The 15682-nt window shown below is 48.0% G+C and overlaps 2 protein-coding genes across 2 annotated transcripts; one reads left to right on the forward strand and one right to left on the reverse strand.

The window, feature by feature from the left end:
- Positions 1-264: 264 nt before the first annotated feature.
- Positions 265-3450, reverse strand: LOC126536586 (uncharacterized). Its single transcript, XM_050183609.3, has 4 exons — positions 3219-3450; positions 3025-3095; positions 2367-2439; positions 265-2122 (listed from the first exon to the last, which is right to left on the reverse strand). The coding sequence occupies exons 1-4, from the start codon at positions 3357-3359 to the stop codon at positions 2009-2011; spliced, it is 399 nt and encodes a 132-aa protein (XP_050039566.1). The 5' UTR covers positions 3360-3450; the 3' UTR covers positions 265-2008.
- A 156-nt stretch (positions 3451-3606) lies between these two features.
- On the forward strand, positions 3607-10434 carry LOC126536582 (calcineurin-binding protein cabin-1-like). Its single transcript, XM_050183604.3, has one exon. It carries the CDS (start codon positions 3918-3920, stop codon positions 9402-9404), a length of 5487 nt encoding a protein of 1828 aa, XP_050039561.2. The 5' UTR covers positions 3607-3917; the 3' UTR covers positions 9405-10434.
- Positions 10435-15682: the final 5248 nt, after the last annotated feature.

The raw sequence follows: 15682 nt of genomic DNA on the forward strand, positions 1-15682 counted from the left end.
CGCTGCTTGAAATGTTATCAGCCTGGATGATTATTATTCTGCAGAAGGGACTTTATGAGCTCAGAGCTGGCGTTGTGTTGTACTAATTTTACGTTTACGAAAGTTGTGCGCACTGTTTCATGTATGCGTGAACATTAGGTTCAGTTCGTTTTTTCGAGGTCGTTAATTAGACAAGAGGCAAAAAAAAAAAAAAAAGAGGAAAAAAAAGAGAAAAAAAAGGTAGCGAGCTCCGATTAATGTAATTACCAAGAATAATAGCACAACTGAAGCAGACGCTTGATTTTATTTGCCGAGAGCGATCACAGTTAGCATTGGTCAAACGAGACTAACATCGCAGTAATTTTATTTGACATACACTGAATGACACGTTTACGTTGTACTGCAGGTACTAGAACGCACGTAGTACCTTGTCATCGCACGCAGCAGTCGCAGCAAAAGAAAAACTAATTATAGGTTAACACACGAATTCAAAATGCACAAGCATTAATGTTAATGCTTGTTTCGGCTTATCCCGGTGATCTTCATGAAAGGTGTACATTCTGACATTCAGAAGTAACAGCCAGGTTGGATTTGATGTCCTGGTTTTTCATCAGGCTTGAAATTCACATTTATATAATAATATTTTACAGAAGTTATTAACACATAACTACAACGCCAAGTGTTGTGTTACACATGCTATAGGATGATATCCTACACTGAAGTTATACCTACAAATTGCTTCAGTGGATTTTACACTGTTGAATGTTGCCTTTAAACCTGACAAAAAATACAACCAGGACACTAAAAACAGCACTGTTAATACTATTATTCAAATCAACTGTGTGGCTGTCACATTTAAATGTGAAAATGTGCATTTTATAAAGGTTACTGTGATAATGACCATAGAGGAAAGCTGACAGTGATTTTCTTCAGTCCTCAGCTATTTAAGCTTCAAAAATAATACAGTGCAGAACGATGCTTGGTAACAGATGCCTATGCCCCACATGGCTATATTGTGGTTGCATGATGGTTTTAAATATCTAGACTCCTTACTAAAAAACAATTACATTATACATTTCATGTGTATGCTAGTGGTATTGCCATTCTCATTAAGCTGCCATAGTGCCAGGATGGTATTGCGTAATCTTGAAATGCAATCACATGAAACCAGTCCATGTGACATAACATGCTCAAACTACACCTTGTTTGGTAGGGGTGTGGCAAGCTGATTGAAACAAACGCTGACATTGATAATGAGCAAAAGAATGTAACTGCAGAGAGACAATAACAGTTGATGTGCTAATGCCTTGTCTACTTATGCAGAGGACTGCAATGCTTTTGGAGGAATTAATGAGTTCATGGACTTTGTAGTCGCATAATACGTACTTTGTGATGTTACATCAGCACCAGTATGCGTGCTGGTGTGAACCACGTTGCAGTGACCACAGTACAAGCACTTCAGATGACAACACAAGAACTAGAATTTCTATGTATAATACAATCTAACACGCACAGTAGTGCTCTCTGCGCATCAGATGAACACAAAATTATATTACACCAGCGCACAGAAACTGAACACACATTGACACATTGACATACATATTTTAAATCACAATTTGTTTTAACTTGTGCCACATTTGCACAAGCGTAATGACAAAGCATTAAGAGAACACTGAACAGGCCAGAAAAGTTCTTCAGTGCAGCAGATAAATGAAATCACAATCCTGATCCAACTCAGTAGATCATTAGCGTAACACACAGTATTCTTGAGCACTGCACAACAGCGATGTCTCCTTGTCAGGAAAAAAAAATATGACTAAGAAGAAGAAAGGGGTGAATGATGGTCGAAAATGTCACACGAGCCGTCAACAAACAGAATGTCACAAGCACACATCTTTCCACCATTCCCTGAAGATGTCGAAGCACAGGGCGGGTGTCGAGAATTGGATGCACAGCAGGCAGTTCAAGTGCACAAAATGTTTGGAGTGGTAATGCTGCAGGCAGGGAAAGAACTCTTCAGATGCTGGTGTCAACTGGTCTTGATGCACTTCTCCTTTCGTTTTCGGCACAGGTATTCGTTAACCACGTGGTGTGCCTGTGGATCCATGGGCTCTTGCTTGATCCTTCTGAACTGCCGGTCATCCTGCAATGCACACACCGCGTCAGTCGTCGAGGTCAGCCAGAAACTTGTAATCACAGCTTGCTCATTTCTCTTAGACTGTGGTTATGGTTTCAAATTCACAGTGCGACAAGAACGAGCAAGCTGTGAAGGTACTTTCTAATAGCTAGCTCACTTAGATACACTTTGAAACAGCGAGTACATGAGTGCGCACATGAAAAGAACACAATGCACCGTCGTCAAACTTGCAAAGGGCCCATAAGCTTACCATAGCATACTGCGTCATGGACATGGCTGCTTGTTTTTCTTGTTTGTAGTTGTTGAGACGTTGTGTAAGAAACCTGGAGCAGTTGAACACAAGGGAAAATGACAGTCAGCATGTATACCAAATTAACATACAATAAAAACCCAACTGCAAGGGGGTGCATGGTCACTGTAAAATTATTTATTTAATAAACAAATCATGCAAATGTGTTTATCCCCTAAACTAAGTAATAAAACATTATGCCACGTCACGAGCAGGACATTAATTCTCATGCATGAGCGTGAACGTGTGTAATTTTGCCGGGAGACTTCACAGAAGACAAAGCTTGTTTTAAGACTGTTCGACACATTAGGCAACACAAGCGCGAGAGTTTGCTTACACTCATCCGCTAGGGCATATATAAACATCAGCGAATCATTGCTGCATGAAAATTCCACGCGCGACGCTAAAATAATGAAGTATGACCAAGTAAACGCTGCAGCTACAATAGTGCTCGCTCCTGTCTAGAGCCTGCCCAATAATGTGGAAACCACCAAAAACGCAGGCCAGTCAAATCAAAGCTCGTATACATAGCCGCAAATAGATTTAGCATTCCTGTTTCATCGCACAAGCTGCGATAAAACAAAACATCTACGTTTGATCGATCGACAATCGACCTCACCTTTTTTCCTTTGTCAGTCTTGTCGTAAGCTTCTTGACCCGCTGTATCCGATACATGAGATGGTAGTTTTGCTAAGTTCAAACAAAGCATAATATGCAAGCAATAAGTAAACGCAGTACTTCCTTCACAAAATTAAATACGCATTCCAGCTGCGACGTCGCGCTTCACTAGGCAGCAACAGACGTACTACATACCTTTTGGATGGCGTTGTATCGCTTGAGCAGGGAGTAATACTTTTCGCAGTATGGTTCGGCGTTCGCATTTGTCTTCGGTGTAGCCGTGCTAGCTTCGCTCGCATTTCCATTTGACGTCGACGTCGATTCCCCGTTATCCATCGCACTGCGAATGTCACATCCCAAATATCTAGCTGCGCGCTGTCGCCGATTGACGACAAGCCGCCATGTCGTCAGGCTGGTTCGTATCGTGCAAAGTTTGTCGTCTGCTGTTCGCTTAGTTTAGATAATTTGCTGTAAAATTCTACGGGCATCTAAAAAACTATAAAGACACTCTAAGATTGTTTTTATACGTATTTTTATTTTACGCCAGTTTAAGTTAAAGCTTTGGTATTTTGTGTTATTACGTTTGTCGCGCTTTCTTGCGGCCACTTGCCGCAACCGCGTTTGTTGCGACGAGCAAGCCTGAGCGCTTTCAAGCAGGCGGATCTTTTGTTTTGTTTTCGAGCGACGTTTTCCACGGGTATTGGCCGCAAAAGTTTCTGTAAGGTGCCTGCAGCGCTATCGTGTAAATCATTCAATCGTGAACGTTTGCCTGCTTGAGTGCTGGAAGAAGCGAGGATACTGTGCACTGACTGGGTGGCTCTTGGCTGGTCCGTGGCATGCTCCGGCATCGGCTACCGACGGCGTCGCGATCTCTAATCCGTGGCAGCCGCGGCGATGATCAAGTTCTCCGCGCTCAACTCGAACGACACATCGTCACCTCAGGATGACAACGGCTCGCCGGTGGTTACCAGGGAGGCCCAAGAGGAAGAGGCCTTTGGATTGTACCGCAAGGCGCTTGGTCAACTGCAGCAGGAGAGCCACGACGAGGCCCTAGCTTCGTTCCGCGAGCTGCTTGCGCTGCCGTTCATCAGCCGGTGCAGCGCGCCGCCTCAAGATGACAACAGCGACCCAAGAAGCGGAGGTGGAACGCTGCCTCCGGCGCTTATGCTCAAGTACGTGGCTCTCAAAAACCTCGGCGCTATCCACGTGCGGCTGGGAGACACTCGCGGCGCGGTCGCCGCCTACCTGGACGCTGCAGAGATCGACTCTACAGATGTCACGCTCTGGTACAAGATCGGTCGACTCGCTCTCGGGCTGTACCTGTATCCGCTCGCGAGGATCGCCTTCGAGGAAGGGCTGCGTTGCAGCGCGCAACACTGGCCCTGCCTCAGCAGCCTGATGACGGTTCTGTACGTCCTCAACGACCATTTAGGCTGCCTCGAATGCGCGGCTCGGGCGTTGCGGCTCGACCCCGGTTACGTGAAGGCACTGGCATTGAGAGAGGCCGTGTACCGAGAGAATCCGGCTCTGAAGAGCTGTCAAGACGGCGTGTTCAGGGGCTGCGACCCGTCGGTATTCACGCGAACCGTGAGCAAGGAAGACACGGAAGCTGTGCTCTCCGAAGCGAGGCAGCTGAGGGAGAAGCGCCGCGAGTTGTACACGCCCGGAAAGTTGCCCAGGCTACCGCTGCGCAAGAAACTCGGCGAGGTGTCCTGGGTCGCCCTCGGTCAGGCAATGTTGGAACTGTACGAGTTCATAGCCACAGCAAAGCACGACAGTGACGTGTCGCTTGCTTGTAAAGTGGACCTGCTGAGGAGCGAGACCGATGACAAGCCCGTCGCCGAAGCCACCGACTTGAAGAAAGAATCCCCTTCAGACAGCCTGCAGCAAGGCAGCGGGAACTCGTCGGGCGACCTCGTCATTTGCATCAACCCTCCGAGCGATCCGACGTCGCAGGCCGAGTTACCTGAGGCTCAGCCACAGGTAGAACCTGGGGAACCGCAGTTAGCACAGCCTGCGGACTTGGGATCACTGGCCGAGCAGCTGACTGTTGTGACTCAAGAATTAGCTACGCCTGATGAAAACGGGGCATCGAGGACAACACTTGGTGGAGGCAGGAGGGGCGGGAAGCGTAAGCGGCTGTCACTAGAGCACTTGGATCCCTCATTGAAGAGGCGGTCAGCAAGGGTTCGAAACACACTGCGTAAGACACAGGAGAGCATCAACTACCAGGAGCTCTTGACACAATTCCTACCATCCAGTCTCGCATACGAGGGCAAGGACGATAGGGAAGACAGCATCCCAAACTTCTCTGACCTGAACAGCGACCACACCTATGGCTTGACCCCAAACAGCAGTCTGCAGGAAGATGTTGACAAGGTAGTCTCTGACATTGAAGGCATAGAAAAAACTGAATCAGAAGATGTGCAGAAGTTTATTAATGACCATAGGGACAGGCACACCCTGATGGACCTTATGGAAGACTACCTGTGGGAGCTGAGCAGTCGAGAAGATCTTCTTTGGCCTCCTCGTTTGTGTGATATCTTTGTTGATGTGTACAAGAGCTTAAGACCTCATATAGAAAGACCATCTATCTTTGCAGGGCATGATGAAGCCTCAAACATTTTGCGACATGCTATGTCAACTTTGCTGTACTGTGAGTTTATGATGGACAAGGTTGTTGTGGCAAAAGCACAAGCTCAGCCATCCGTGTCAGTATCGCCAAGAAGTCCTGGCAACCAGTTAGGACCAGAGTTTCCTAGCAGCCAATTTGGGAGTGACTTAGAGTTTCTTGCTCAGATGTCGGTGAGGGAAGGTGTATTTGAAGAGAAATGGATCCCATTTGTTCTTCGTTCATTCTGGGCAGAGGCACGGTTTTTGATGCTTAGCGGTGAAATGGAATCTGCTGTGCAGGTGCTAGAAAATGTTCTTTGTCGAATAGATTATGAAAGTCCCCCTGACACGCAACCTGTGAAAGTGCGGATAACAAATTGTAAAATGAATGATGTTATTTCGCGAGAGGTTGTTCAGGAGCAGCTTGAATCGTTGCAGAGATGCCAGTCTCTTGAAGAGGTGCATCGTCTTTATGAGCTTGGTAGGTATAAAGTGGTGGCTGACCTGTTGATTCAGACGTTTAAAAAGCCAGCATCTAGAGGTCGCAAACTACATGCTAAAGCAAACATCCCTGAACGGCATGCTCAACTCATACTTTTGCAAGAATCACTGTGGAATTTAAAGGACTACTCAGGCTGTCTGATTTGGGGTGAGGCTTCACTAAATGAAGCTCTGAACCAGTATCTTTCAGTGGCAAGTGCAGCACTCAAGTGTGACTGGTCGAACACAATTGTCATAGTTCTCTCAGATATTCATCGTTGCATCAAGCAAGACATGGGACTACTTGGTTGTCTTGAGAGTCCAAAACTCACTAGAATGGCACATAACATCATTAAGCTGATCAATGTCCAGATGGATGTCAGTGAGTCTAGTAATGAGATGGCAGTGCCCACTGTTATATCATGGAACATACTGTACTATATACTCAAATACGAGGAAGACAAGATACAACTTTTGGCAGCACGATCTGAGGGTCAGTCAGGTGTACCTAGCTTTGGCGCGACTGGAAAGAATGCTGGGTTGACTGGTGCCATGCCTTCATCTTTGATGCTCTTCTTCACAGCCCATGAGCACTTGGGTAGGCGGTCATGGTGTACGATATCTGATGGTGTTCTTTTGTTCCTGTTTGTGGATGTTGTGACTCAAGAGCTTTCTAAGAAGTCCGCAGCTGCAAATGCTTTCCATGAAGATCTTAACAACGGCATTGAACAGTGCTTCTACTGTCTTTATGGGCACCCAAATCGTCGTGGGAAGGTTAAACACCTTCAAGAGCACAATGCAAAGCCAGTGAGTCTCACCTGGGATGGCTGCAAACATGTCTTTGACTTCTTCAAGCCACAGTATCTGCCTGGCTTCGATAGCTATAAAGCTAGCACTGTTTCATCGGAGCTTGAAGTACTGCTGAAGCGCATCACAGCACTGGTTCCTCCAGAGCAGGATCCTAGCAATATGGAAACGACAATAGCTGCGTACATTGATGGTAGTGTTACTGCTTTTCCAACCCTTCCTGATACAAGTAATTTTAGCCCTGTGGTGCTTGAACTGTACTATCTGCTTGGTGACTACTACTTCAAGAACAAGGAATTTGCCAAGGCCATACGTTACTACACACTTGATGTCTGCCTGAACCCTAACCGACTTGACTCATGGGCAGGCCTTGCGCTTTCACGAAGCACCCAGATAGAGCAGCGGATTAACTCCTGCGAGCCAAAGAATGAAGTGACCATTCAGAAGAGGGCAGCATCATCACTTAGGTGCTTTAAGCGCGCACTTCAGATTGATGCCAGTAACTCGGCGTTGTGGATCGAATACGGATCATGTGTCTACATGTTGCAGTCGAACGTCTCTCGACAACTGAAGCAAAGCAGCCAATTTGCATTGAGCGATGAAGCCGTCGAGGCTCTTGCTAAGCGGAAGAAGGAACTTTTGGATACAGCCAAGAACTGCTACGAGTCGGCGAGCCGCTGCGAGGAGGACTGCAGGGGCGCTGATGAGATGTGGCTCAACCACTACCTGTTGGGAAAGATCACGCACAAGCTGGGTTACTCGCCGGCCGTATACCTCGACCACTTGTACCAGTCGCTACAGCATCTGTACGAAATGAACGCCAAGTATCCGCGGCGGATCTTGTACCACTCACCACCTCCGCTTTCGATAGAATCGCTAGAGCTGTACTACAAGATACACGCGCTTTCCATGAAATACCTGCTCACGTACGAGGATACACCGGCACCCAAGGACGAGCTGCGTGCAATCTGGAAGTTTATTCAGAAGGCAGGAAGCAGCCCGTTTGCAAAGTTCCAGGAGAAGGCTGATCTCATGGAGTATTACTCGTCGTCGGAGGACGAGGAAGACGAAAGCGACGAAACTGGCGGAGAAGGAAAAGCCGGCGAGACGAGCAGGCAGGCCAAGAAGAGGAGCCTGGAGACTGACCACGACTACTACCATGCTAAGAAGCCGCATCTGGAGCAGAAACGCGAAGGTGCGAAGCCTTCAACTGGCGACTCTCTTTCTCGAGCAGATGAGCAGGAATTGTCGGCTGTAAAGGACATTCTAGACTGTCTTTTGTCTGTTGTCAGCGACAAGCTGGCGGCCGAAGAAAGACAGGCTCCGTCGAACCGTGCATCTGTGTCCACGGCGGGAGCCGATGAATCCACGGCGAAGGCTAGAACGGACGGTCAAGGCGTCGCCTCTGCTACTGACTCGTGTCCCGCAAAAGACCCTGTGGAAGTGAAACAAGACAAGCGTGCCGATGCCCCATGCCAAAGTCTTGCAAAGGAGCAGAGCGCAGTAGCTCAACGAGACGAACAACTCAAGAAAGACGCCGACAGCGTCAAGAAAAAGACCGCGCCTGGTCAGTCCTCTGATGCGTCAGAAGCAGCGAAAGCGTCCAAGCAGGTCACCTCGGCGCCGAACAGCGACCCGTTCTTGAAACTCGAAGAGGCCGAAATGAAGCAGGTCCTGCTGAAGACGTGCGTGCACGCCATGAAGGAGTGCGTGAGTCGCTTCCCGCAGCACTTCAAGAGCGTCTACTACCTGGCGCGCTTCTACTGCCACTCCAAGCGCTCATGCAATCTGCAGCTGGCGCGCGAGTACTTGCTGGACTCGGGGATGAGCCGACCGACTGCAACGGGGCCGGATTCGGCGCCAGCCGTGCCCGGCCTGTTCGCCGAACGGAAGACCACCAACTTCTTCACGGGCATCTGGCACACGCCGGGTGACGAGATAGACCGCGCGGGCAGCTTCGCGACGCACATGCACCGCTCCATCGTGCTGCTGCTGGAGATACTCGAGCGGTGCGGCGACGTGGACATGCTGGCGCAGCTGGCGGTCCAGCTGAACCGCGAGCCGGAGCCGGAGAAGAAATACCTGCGCGACGTGGACCGCACGTATTTGGCCCGGAAGGCGTTCGAGACCGCCGTGATCCTGGCCAGCCGGCGGCTCGACGTGCTGATGAACGAGGAACCGCCTCCGGAAGACGACGTGCTGGTGTCGGCCCTGCTGGACGTCTACCGAGTGTTCCTGGTGTTCCAGAAGCAGGGCGTGTTCGTTGACGAGGCCGGCTCGGCGCTGGCCGAGTCGTACCGCCTCTACAAGCTGGGCGAGGTCGACTCGTCGCCGCCCATTGCCGAGCAAGCCGTCATGTTCTGCGCTCGGCGGCAGCACAGGGAATCCCTGCGCGCCTTAGAGGCGGCGGCACACGGCTTCGATCAGCAACCGCTCTACGAAGTGGACGGAACTGCCGGGAGCTATTCGGACTCGCTCTGAGACGTGGGTGATGCGTGCATGTGTGGCGGTGACGCTTGGTGTATTTCACGTGCTGTGCTCCTAGGTCGTCGCGCAAATTGCCGAAGCCGAGCAGTGCCCAGAAGTCCGACATCACGCGTCGAGTGTCACGTTTCTCGGCGTTTCCTTGCAGCTTGTGGGATGCACGAAGAAGCGCTATAACCTGGAAGTAGTCTTTAATGTGTCGCTCTGAGTAGTCTGGGTAGGCTGAGGCGCGTTATTGAGGCATACGACTCGCACATGCCAACGCTTCCCCCGTTAGTTCTCTGCGAGGCACAACGCAATGCTGAATACAGCATCCGCATCTATGTAGATAACGTTCTAATTTAGTTTCGCACGCGCAAGAATAACCGCCATTCTTACTGATTCTGTTCTGCAGGCTCTGCATTTACTTTTAAAACGTTTGGCGAGTCAGAACAACGCAGTAGTGCAGTAATTTACCAGCGTTTAATTCGCAGAGGCGCGCGTTAGGCCGGCTGAAGGCGTTCGTTCCATTCTTGTGGTATATAAACTAATGGCTTAGAGTTGAATATCGTGCACGTATCAGTGTGACTTGACGAGTACATGGGCCCCCGTTTTTTTTTTTTTTTTTTTTAAAAGAATGGCAGAAGGACTTCCTTTGGAACGCTATCTGTGCGCTGTGGAGTGTTCGCGCGAGTCGCGCTTGCGCTTTGCGTCTCGCTTGCGTTGTACCGCGGTCTTGGAGGAGTGCGCGTTTCGGCGTGTGTGACGGCTAGTACAGTGCTCGTGCACAAGGCACAAAAATGTAAATAGTGTATAAAGAATTTGAAGCAAGCAGGGCATCGCCATTTAGCCTGCATCGCTCAGCTATATGGCGTATCGGCTAAGCGGCTATGCTCTGCTTTGTCTTGATTGCGTGACGCAAGTCGTGATCGTCGAAATTGTGCGCGACATAATTTCTTCGGAGGCAGTTTCTTTTTTATTTCTGTGTATATATACGCCTCTGTTTTATGCCTAGGTCGCAATAAAGTACAATATTTTACACAGCTGATTCTATAGTTTCTCTTTTTTCTGTGATGCCGCTGCTGCTTTAGCTACCTGTTCGTATGACATGTACGGTATAATCGTGGTAGAATTTTATAAGTGTTTTGTTAGGGGTGTTCGAATAGCAATATTTCCGGCCCTTATCGAATACGAACATTCGAGAATAGCGACCTTAGGATGTCGAATCGAATATCGAGTATTTTTCAGTTTCTAAATAAGCGAAATATAAAGGCTTTTGCGCAGCCGTTCTGCTTGAAAATTAATCGGGGAGGTTGTTCACATCGTTTCAAACAAATAACGGCTTTCAAAACTCGACGTCCGGTCATCTGAGGAGCTTGTAAATGAACTGACATATGATCGCATCTGGCACACCATTAAAATAAAAGTAATGACCCCCAGGTGCAGTATGTAATGCACGTAATGTGCTGGATTGGTAGATGCTAACTGTAGTACTACAACATGGCGCGTAGTTTTAATTAGATGCGAACACGGTGAGATTGTCCCACCGTCTTGTCGGAATTGAGAAAAATTCTGATGCTGCAGTGATCGCTCCTATCTTCACAGCCATGTTACGCGACGTTCAGGCCAAGCAAGTGTTGCCAATCGCGCTGCACTTCTTTTGCTGTCTCTGGCCGGACAGTGCAGAAAGAGAAGAGTTGCGGTGTTTAATGAAATGACGTGTAAGAAGATGGTCAAGCTATCTCAATTCTACTAAATCGCTGATGTCTGCTAACAACGCAAGATAGGTACAGTGAATAAAGGGAGCACTAAAGTTTGAAGAGGGTGGTGAGGTTGCATTGACATTGCTGCACCAGCCTCCCAAAATGTCATTGATCCAGCGCCAGGCCGCAATAGAATTTGGGCGTTTCCGGTCCAGCCGCCACCGACAACCGCACGTGACGTCACTCTACTAACCCTTTAAAACTAACATGCCGAGGATGACGAGGCCGCCTTTAACGAATATAGGTCCTCCTATCGAAACGTTGGCCAGCCTTTCTGAGGCACCTTATCCCTGTTTATAACCTTTATACCACATTCCACTCGGTATGTATCCACGGGGCCGCTGGGTGTGTGCCACTGGGTGTGTACCCCAGGGGCCAACGGGCATCTGGCACTCTTCAATAAACCTTTTTTGACGTCAACTTGGGTCGCTGCAAGTATCACAACATCATAACACCTACACAGTGACATTCACGTAATGCGATTTTTCTTCCAAATGAGGGTCAGTCTTGACGTTGAGCGTTTCTTTTTTTCCGGCTCTCAAAAAGCGCGTTCTTGCCAAATATGACCTTCAACATCGCGTTTGTGCTCTTTAAGGGCTTTGCGTAGGAGATATTGAGCTAAGAGGCTTTCGCTGCCACCGAAGCGGTTTAGAATGTTCTGATTTTCTTGTTAACCGTACGCATGCTTCTCTTATGCCGACGCTAACTACAGTTGAGCTGTATAACGAATGGCCTGTATAACGAAAGAGTAACTCTGTCCCTCTTCTGTGAGCTGTGCACTCCCCGACTTTGCAGTGAAGTGACCTGTATGACGAATCATTCCGGAGGCTCCGAGCGCTCCGTTATAAAAGCGTTCTACTGCATTACACTTTGACCTGACTGGTACGTATACGTCTCGTCCCACATAGCACGAGCTAGAGCACTTGTGTGCGCTCTAGCTTCCATTCGGCCACTATAATGATTCACTTCCTTCCTTGTGTCACGAGCGGGAGCATGTCAGGTTGTCCCATTCTCGCCTCGTGGTAGCTAACGCGTTAGCTGTCACGAGGCGAGACTGGCGATTAGCGCGACTACCTCGGTAATCGTGAGATCGCGAGAGGTAGCGCGTGGGTGACGCGTAGGCGCGATTCACAGCAGCAGCCGCAGACAGGCCTCCGCTCATGCAGCGCTTTGTTTCCATATATGGTATCGTTGGACGCGCTCTACGCATGCCATTGGTGAACATACGACGGCGAGCTACTCTGGCGCCATCTCGTAGCGGTCGTCGCCGCAGAGCCCGTCTTGTGCGGCACTACGCCTTTCTTCTCACGCTTTCGCCATACCCTCCTCCTCCGCTTTCCTCCTCGCTCTCTCTGCGCTATCGCCGTCCTTCATTATCCGCTGCTCTTCGCGTTTGCTCTTTCATCTTTCGCTGTGCTCGTTCGCTCGGTTACGCCGACGCTCAACGCAGGAACGGGCGCCTATAAGAGCTGCGCATTGAAGGTATGGACAAAGAAACGAGACGCACGTCTCCCTTTCTTTTCTTTCTTAAGCTGTTTCGGCGATCGCACATGTGTCGGTAAGTTCCCGTTCTGTGTTCGTCGTAATTACTGTTATATTTTCAATGCCTCGTCATTCTTAATGTTCTAGAAACTAGCCAAATATTCAGTCATAGTCCATTTCACACAGCTTAGTGTGACGAGAGCCGTCGGCGGGGGCAAATGTGAATATGTCGGTGCGTTTGCGTTCGCCATCGATGCACAACAAACAGTCATGTGGCGGACGCAACCAGAGCGGGAAGCGCGAGGAAGGAAAATATACCCTAAAAGGAAGACTGATGAACTGCTAGGACGGCAAAATGGCGAATACAAATCTGAGTTTTCGCTTCGTAGCCCGAGCCTCGGAGCCGTTGCAGCAGCGTAGACGAAGACAGGTAATTCCTATGAGACACGAAGCTCTTCCGCATGAACGGCTCCTTTATTATTAATGTTAGAACTACTAGACCATAGCAAAGCAGCGTCAGAAATGTACAGTGCTCAGCGATTAAAATGCAATACTCGGAACGCGTGGATGCCACCGCCGTTTTCTTTCTTTTTGCTCCACAGGTGAGCTCTACATGATCGCCGTGGGACCAAATACAATCACAATGCGTCACAATGTGACTTCGCTTCGCTGTATACGACGACGCATCAGCTCGGTTTCCCCAGCGCTTACAGTCGGTACAAAAAGAGCCGGCGACCGTGCCCTTCGAGTATCGCGTTTCAATTGCTGAGCGCTGTACGTACTGTTGCCTACAGAACGCGCGTATCCAGTGCTTCATCCGTTCCATCTGGTGAGGCCGCGATGAAAAAGGATTGAAGTGAATGGCCTAAGTAGCTACAGTCATGTTTCAGTAACTGTTCATGCACCCAAAAACGCAACATGTCACGTAGTACTCAATAATAATAATAATAATAATAATAATAATAATAATAATAATAATAATAATAATAATAATAATAATAATAATAATAATAATAATAATAATAATAATAATAATCAGCCTGGCTACGCCCACTGCAGGGCAAAGGCCTCTCCCATACTTCTCCAACTACCCCGGTCATGTGCTAATTGTGGCCATGTTGTCCCTGCAAACTTCTTTATCTCATCCGCCTACCTAACTTTCTGCCGCCCTCTGCTACGCTTCCTTTCTCTTGGAATCCAGTCCGTAACCATTAATAACCATCGATTATCTTGCCTCGTCATTACATGCCCTGCCCATGCCCATTTCTTTTTCTTGATTTGAACTAAGATGTCATTAACTCGCGTTTGTTCCCTCACCCAATCTGCTCTCTTGTTATCCCCTTAACGTTACACCCATCATTCTTTCCATAGCTTGTTGTGTCGCCCTCAATTTAAGTAGAACCCTTTTCGTAAGCCTCCATGTTTCTGCCTCGTAGGTGAGTACTGGTAAGACACAACTGTCATACACTTTTCTCTTGAGGGATAATGGCAACCTGCTGTTCATGATCTAAGAATGCCTGCCAAACGCACCCCAGCCCATTCTTATTCTTCTGATTATTTCAGTCTCATGATCGGGATCCGCGGTCACTATCTGCCCTAAGTAGATGTATTCCCTTACCACTTCCAGTGCCTCGCTACCTATGGTAAACTGCTGTTCTCTTCTGAGACTGTTAAACATTAGTTTTCTGCAAATTAATTTTTAGACCCAGCCTTCTGCTTTGCCTGTCCAGGTCAGTGAGCATACATTGCAATTTGTCCCCTGAGTTACTAAGCAAGGCAATATCATCAGCGAATCGCAAGTAACTAAGGGTACTTTCCATTAACATTTGTCCCCAATTCTTTCCAATCCAGGACTCCGAATACCACCTGTAAACACGCTGTGAATAGCATTGGAGAGATTGTATCTCCCTGCCTGAAGCCCTTCTTTATTGGGGATTTTGTCGCTTTCTTTATGGTGGACTACGGTGGCTGTGGAGCCGCTACAGATATCTTTCAGTAGTTTTACATACGGCTCGTCTACACCCTGATTCCGTAATGCCTGCTTGGCTGCTGAGGTTTCGACTGAATCAAACGCTTTCTCGTAATCAATGAAAGCTATATATAAGGGTTGGTTATATTCCGCACATTTCTCTATCACCTGACTGATAGTGTGAATATGGTCTATTGTTGAGTAGCCTTTACGAAATCCTGCCTGGTCCTTTGGTTGACAGAAGTCTAAGGTGTTCCCGATTCTATTTGCGATTACCTTAGTAAATACTTTGTAGGCAACGGACAGTAAGCTGATCGGTCTATAATTTTTCAAGTCTATACCATCCCCTTTCTTATGGATAAAGATTATGTTGGCGTTCTTCCAAGATTCCGGTACGCTTGAGGTCATGAGGTATTGCGTACACAGGGTGGCCAGTTTTTCTAGAACAATCTGCACACCATCCTTCAACAAATCTGCTGTTACCTGATCCTCCCCAGCTGCCTTCCCCCTTTGCATAGCTCCCAAGGCTTTCTTTACTTCTTCCAGCGTTACTTCTGGGATGTCAAATTCCTCTAGACTGTTCCCTCTTCCATTATCGTCGTGGGTGCCACTGGTACTGTATAAATCTCTATAGAACTCCTCAGCCACTTGAACTATCTATCCATATTAGTAATGACATTGCCGGCTTTGTCTCTTAAAGCATACATCTGATTCTTGCTAATTCCTAGTTTCTTCTTCACTGCTTTTAGGCTTCCTCCGTTCCTGAGAGCATGCTCAATTCTATCCATATTATACCTCCTTATGTCAGCTATCTTGGACTTGTTGATTAACTTGGAAAGTTCTGCCAGTTCTGTTCTAGCTGTAGAGTTAGATTCTTTCATACATTGGCGTTTCTTAATCAGGTCTATCGTCTCCTGCGATAGCTTACCGGTATTGTGTATAACGAAGTTACCACCAACTTCTGTTGCACACTCCTTAATGATGCCCATAAGATTGTCGTTCATAGCTTCAACGCTAAAGTCCTCTTGCTGAGTTAAAGCCGAATACCTGTTCTGTAGCTTGATCCGGAATTCCTCTATTTT

The sequence above is a fragment of the Dermacentor andersoni genome, chromosome 4, assembly GCF_023375885.2.
Source record: "Dermacentor andersoni chromosome 4, qqDerAnde1_hic_scaffold, whole genome shotgun sequence".
Lineage (NCBI taxonomy): Eukaryota > Metazoa > Arthropoda > Arachnida > Ixodida > Ixodidae > Dermacentor > Dermacentor andersoni.